General features: G+C 44.4%; 1 protein-coding gene across 4 annotated transcripts in view; it reads right to left on the reverse strand.

Annotated features, from left to right (window-relative positions):
- The window catches only part of khk (ketohexokinase), an 11,421-nt gene extending 4,962 nt beyond the window's left edge, over positions 1–6,459 (reverse strand). For 3 of the 4 annotated variants that reach the window (XM_083647554.1, XM_083647552.1, XM_083647553.1), the window contains exons 1-4: positions 6,246–6,459; positions 5,440–5,556; positions 3,213–3,347; positions 530–602 (exon numbers count right to left, since the gene is read on the reverse strand). In XM_083647554.1, the coding sequence (XP_083503680.1) occupies positions 530–602; positions 3,213–3,347; positions 5,440–5,556; positions 6,246–6,337 (417 nt within the window). In that variant the 5' untranslated portion in view covers positions 6,338–6,459. The remainder of the gene's footprint in view (positions 1–529; positions 603–3,212; positions 3,348–5,439; positions 5,557–6,245) is intronic. The other variant, XM_083647555.1, reaches the window with a different exon arrangement.
- Positions 6,460–6,721: the final 262 nt, after the last annotated feature.

A 6,721-nucleotide genomic window follows, 5' to 3' on the forward strand; every position in this document is an offset into this window, starting at 1 on the left:
TGTGTATAGCTATAATACACAACATCAACATTTATTTTTGGCCCATGGCCCTCTATCTAGATATAATGTTGGCCCATCATAGGAAAGAAATTGGGCACCTCTGGAATAATGTGTCCTTTAAATAGCAGGGAAATACTGTACCAGACTTTAGACCGGTTTGACTAGTCATCTCGCAAGTGTTTTCTGCTGCATCAAGATATAGCACAGCAAAACAATGCACCTGACCACACTTGTTTTTAAGAGCATCATGCGCACGGGCGCAAGGACATTTGCAATTTTAACAACGTGGGCGCTGAGGATGAAAATCACAGCTGCGTCTTTTGGGAACTAGCAAAGACATAGGTGCGCCGCCATTGTGCCGCTTTGTGCCGGGTGTAAGATAGTCTTTTATCAGACTGAGCAGCTTATATGTAATGTCATACTGTGATGTGATGTCATAATGTCATGTCATACTGTGATGTGATGTCATACTGTGATGTGATGAAAAACGGTGTGTGATGAAGGTTTTAAAAATATAAAACAGACTCGCCTCCCAGTGGATCCACTTGAACTGATTGAGGTCGACCTTCGAGAAATCTGCTGCCGTCACGTCAGGAAGGTTCCTGACGGACAGGAGGGAGAACATCAGGGGAACATCAGAGGAACATCAGGGGAACATCAGAGGAACATCAGGAGAACATTAGGAGAACATGCAGAGTGAAAAAAAAAATGCAAAAAAAGGAGTCCAGTGGTGTAGAAAAATACAACAAATCATTTTGTAACAAAGTGCAGCATCATTTTGAAAGGAAACTCGTCTGAAAATGACAAATGTACAAATTAACAATAATTAACAATTCCAATGTGAGAAGATGTAACATTATGGTTTAATTCACATAATTTACAATGGGAGTGATTCATATTATGGTGGAAATGTCAGACATGCAGTGAGAAGTAAGATTACTTAAAGTTGTAAATTAATCCTGACCACTGCAGAGAGGCTTCTGCCGCTGACAGAGAGGAGCTTTAATAAACTGCTACTTCAAAAAACAATAATAAGTCATAATAATAAGTCACAATAGTCAGTGAGCTTTTAGTGAGGAATAAAGTTACCCGCCCCCAACCCTTCTTTCTACTGACGCAGTTTGCGACCCACAGCCTGCCTGTTTACGCTCAGTTACGGGACTTGAACCTGTGACATCACAGCCACAGCCTGCCTGTTTACGCTCAGTTACGGGACTTGAACCTGTGACATCACAGCCACAGCCTGCCTGTTTACGCTCAGCCTGTGACATCACAGCCACAGGACGAGCTCTCTGCTGCCTCGCTCTGCAGTGGATCATCTGTCCTGCATTAGACCACTGTGAATGATCAATTAAATGATTAAATTACACTAATTTGTTAAATTATTAAATTATGACCATGATCATGTGTCTTTGACTGGGGTCAAAGTGGTTCAAGTGATATTGTTTTCCCAACCCAGTTTCCATGAAACTACGGCCACTAGTGGCCACAGATTTCCTATGGAGGCTGAAGTTTAGTAGCCTGGTAAGAAGTTTAGCATGGAAGTCAAGTCTGTGTGTGTGTGTTTTGTGTTCATGCCAATTGGCTAAAAGGGGGGCAAATTTCTAAATGCAGGGTGGCAGAGGCATAGGGTGGGCTGCCCCTGCCGTCCTTTTGGATCAGTAATGATGTCACTGATGTCACAATGTCTTTGACATCATCAGTGATGTCACTCAAGCACTCGATGATGTCATCGGCGATGGTCACTCGAGCAATTGTGATGTCACTGATGACATCATAGATGAAGTCGCCATGACCAGATGTAAATCTTACAAATAAACTGGAAGTGAAGTCTATATGCAATGTGTGGACTCTAATTTTCTCTCAGTCACTACTGATCACTCACTGACGTCATCAGTGATGCGAAGTCTATCTTATGGGCTGAAATGGTTGACAGAAAATGGCTTGCTGCCTCTGGAAACTCACAAAACAAACGTAAAATGAAGACAGATTCAGTCTGCATGGCTGATTTCAAATGTTTTCACAAACACGTTTCCTAATATAAGAGAACGTTTCCAAACGAGCCGCCATGTTTTTCCAGTTTGAAATCCGAGGCTTTGGTCATACGGAAGTGGGCGGGGTTTCATGTCAACTGGGTTGGGAAAAGTATGGACGCCGCCCGCTCGGCCGCTCTGTCTTACGTGTCTGAGAGGACGACGGTACGAGAGGCGCTCGTGGGACAAACCACACAGCAGGCACACGGGGTCTCACCCTGTGTCTGCCAAGCTACGCCCGAAATATCCACCCCTCGCTTTGTAAAGTCTCCCACAATGAAACTGAGAGGGAGAGAGGGAGAGGGAAGGAGAGGGAAGGAGAGAGAGAGAGGGAGGGAGGAGAGAGGGAGGGGGGAGAGAGGGACAGAGAGGGAGGGAGCGAGAGGGAGAGGGAGAGAGAGAGGAAGGGAGAGAGAGGGAGTGAGAGACAGAGAGAGGGAGGGAGAGGGGAGAGAGAGAGGGAGGGAGGGAGGGGCAGGCAGGGAGAGACAGAGGGAGATAAAGGGAGGGAGCGAGAGAGAGAGGGAGGGAGACAGGGAGAGGGAGAAAGAGAGTGAGGGAGAGAGAGGGAGGGAGAGAGCGAGAGAGAGGGAGGCAGAGAGAGAAAACTGTGTTCATGACAGAACGACAGATGCAAGCCAGTCACCAGGATAAAACGTCGTCATTTGACGTGTCTGCAAACCTTCGATAGAATCTCAACGTAAACTTGAAACAAGTCAGAGGTTAGATTTGAAAACATTGACATTGAAAAGTTGACAACTTTTGTCAACTTTGTCAACTTTTAAACACAAATAAAAGAATGTTGGTTATGTTTAAGCAAGTGAAAGGCTTTGGGTTAGCCTTAAATAACAAATGTGACTTATGCGGAATGGAACTCCACTCTCCCATGTGAGACGTGGTGTTGATATATATATATATTTTTTTTTGACTTCAGAAATGTTGAAATTCAGCGGATTCACAGAAACGAAAGAAATGCCAACATTTTATTCTGGCCAAACCCCAGTGATGAAGAAGATGCTGATGAGGAGGTGGAGTTAGTTAGACTGTGGCTCCAGTTGCAGGCCAAGGAGGGAACTGCACCTGACCGAATCAAACCAACTGAACACAGAACACGGGTGACCTCACGCACAAACACACCCACACACACACACACACACACACACACACACACACACACACCTGTTCGTGTGCAGGATAGTGCGGCTGCCGGTGGTGGCGTTGCTGATGACCACAGAGGCCGGGAAGACGCACTGAGCATGCTCAGACAAGAGAGAGACATCGATGGAATATTTCTGAAAGTCATTGAGAACGAAGCTAACAAGAGAGAGAGAGCAATTAGAGAATGACATAGAGAGAGAGGGAGAGAGAGAGACACCAAAAGAGAACTGGGAGAAAGAGAGAGAAATGTGCAAACTGAAGCGTTTGAAGCTTTCTTAGCCTGGGGCTAACAGCTCCTTTAGCCCCACTTAATCCCGCGGCTAAGTGTAGTGTGTCATTTAGCACACACACACACACACACACACACACACACACACACGCACACACACACACACACACACACACACAGACACAGACACAGACACAGACACAGACACACACAGACACACAGACACACACACACACACACACACACACACACGTGACATCACAAGGAAACCCTCATAGGGACAGCAGAGGGCGCTCTACTGAGGAACATCAAGGGTTAATATTATAAACACATCAATACATCAGGGATGACACCATGACATCGGCCTTAAACATTTCTGCCCATATGACAGGCCAATTGACAAACATAATATGTGTAACGGCACAATTCAAATGGGATAAAAAAAAATGTGTCTCTCGTCTCACCATTCACCACCATTCATATTTTTTTCGCGGCTGGAAGGGGAGGGACTTTAGCTCTCTATACATACGATACGATACGATACGATATACTTTATTGTCAGTTCACACTGAAATTTGTCTTGCAAGACAGCGGCAGTCCCATGCACAAACACATGACAAAGAGAACAAATCCCCAAAAAATACAAAGATACATACACACATACAGCACACAGAGAGCACTGGTCACTGCTCCACTGACCCTCGGCCATGTTCTTGATTAAGCCTCAGGATCGACTGATGTATAAAGGACTTTCTTAGTCTGACCTTCTTGAAAGTTGGAATTAGGTATCTCCTGCCAGAGGGCAGGAGTTCATATTCTTCATGTAACACATGATTAGTGTTTGAGGCAATATTTCTGGCTAACCTCAATACACTGTTGACATATGTAGACTCAAATAGACTATGCAGTGGTTTACCTACAATTTTTGAACAAATATTCATCTGTCTAAGTAGTTGTGATTTTAAGGTAACAGACAGGCATCCATACCAGGTGGTACTGCAGTACTGTAAAACACTCATAATCACTGAGGTAAAAAATAATAGAAGAATCTGTTTACTAGCACCAAAAGATATTAATCGGCGAAGAAAGTATAGTCTTTGCTTCGTTTTTTTACACAGAGAGTCTACGTGGTCTTTCCATGACAGCAGGTGGTCTATTGTTACTCCTAGGTATGTGAAGGAGCACCACTACAGAGCCAAAGTCAAGGTCACTTCCTGCCTTTCTCTCTGTACCAGCGTCAGAAGAAATACAACGGTGGTGAACGGAGAAAGACGTTACTTTTTTTGATCCCGTTTGAATTGTGCCACGGGGGGTACACATGTTCAATTTTGTCCATTTAAAACTATGCATGTCAAGAAAGTCGCAGTTTGTCCTGAAACTGAAACGTAACGTTTCGTTTTGTGAATCAACTACATCTCTCGTGTCGCTTATATGTCACACCATCAACAACAATGGACTGGCGGGAGAGACTTCGCTTACGTGACTGGTTGTGTGTAGTCTTTCTGATTTATAACTTTATAGTGCCACAGTTTTACCACAAACTGCAACTTTCTTGACTTGCAGAGTTCTCTTTTACATTGACTTGACAAACATGATATGTGTAGCCTACTCCCGTGGCACAATTCAAACGGGATCAAAAAGGTACAGGGAGAAAAGCAAGAAGTGACGTTCACTTTGGCTCTCTATTCTGCCTTTATATGCTCATTTTCCTATTTTGCTCAGTGAATGCGTCCATTTTGAAAAACAGTGTATTTATGTCTGCATCTGCCAGTGAGGCATTACGATAAGAGCAGGCATATAGTAATAATGTGTTAATTCCACTACAGGAGAGACTTGATGTTCTCGTAAAATAGGGTGGGGGAAAAATATCTGTATCGGCAAGCGGCCAAAAGAGTTGGAAAATATCGGCATATCAGATAGCGGCCAAAAATCCAATATGGTGCATCCCTACAATACATGTCAACAGCAAACGGCGCAAAGCCTCCATTTTGAAGATCCAGGAAGTAAAGTTTGACTCACTCTGCGACGGGCCCGGGAGCCAGCGAGCCCAGGAAGCCACAGGGGGCGCCGAGGAGCGACAGCACCGTGCACGAGTTTGACGCATTCCCTCCGCGCTGCCAGCGCTGAGACACACACCTGAAACAAAACACACCCAAACATTAGGACTAGCCTTAACCTAACCTAAACTAACCTTAACCTAACCTTAACCTAACACAACCTAACCCTAACCGAAACTACAACCTTAACCTAACCTAAGCTTAACCTAACGTTAACCTAAAGTTTAGGTCCTAAACTAACCTAATGTAACCTAGCCTAAACTATAACCTTAACTAACCATAACCTAACCATAACCTAAACTAACCTAATGTAACCTAGCCCTAACCTAAACTAACCTTAACCGAACCTAACTTAAACTAACCTTAACATAACCTAAACCAAAGCCTGGGATATGTCAAATACACTCAGTACCAATGCTGACTACATTCAGTAACACTCAGTACCAATGTCGGTCACATTCAGTGTCTCTTCACTCAATGGCTGCAGACCTTATTGTCATTCAACCATGTTTTCAAACTAAATGTAACATTTTAAAAGTTGCCTGTCCCAGTCTCTCTCTCTCTCTCTATCTCAGACTCACTGTGTGTGTATGTCTCTCTCTCTCTCTCTGTCCCATGACTCACTCTGTGCGTGTGTGTGTCTTTCTCTGTCTCTGTCTCTCTCTCTCTCTCTGTCCCAGACTCACTCTGTGTGTGTGTGTGTGTGTGTGTGTGTGTGTGTGTGTGTGTGTGTATGTGTGTGTGTGTGTGTCTCTCCCCCATTCTCACCTGCTGTCAGTGTCTTCCTCGGGGTACTTGTCAACCACACTGATGATGTCCAGACAGACCAGACCTACACACAGGATCTTTCTCTCCTCCATGTTGAGTCAGTCAGAGCAGACGGCTGTGTGTGTGTGTGTGTGTGTGTGTGTGTGTGTGTGTGTGTGTGTGTGTGTGGACTCCGGACTTTGATCATTGTTTATCAGCTGCAAGCAGCAGAATGCACACCACTTCCTGCTGCTGCTGCTTCTTCTTCGTCTTCTTCTTCTTCTTCTTCTTCTGGAGTTTTATGGCAGTTGGCATCTGTTACATGTTACATTACCACCACCTACTGGATTGTAAAAGCTTCACAGTGCAAACTGTTCATCTCTGTGTGTGTCAGTTGTGATTGTGATCATGTTTATCTGGAGACTCGAGTTGTTGCCATAGCCAGCTGCATATTGTGAATATATAGTGTTTGAATGAACAATTGAGATCATCCTAAA

Source organism: Poromitra crassiceps (assembly GCF_964638095.1).
Source record: "Poromitra crassiceps genome assembly, chromosome: 12".
Taxonomy (NCBI): domain Eukaryota; kingdom Metazoa; phylum Chordata; class Actinopteri; order Beryciformes; family Melamphaidae; genus Poromitra; species Poromitra crassiceps.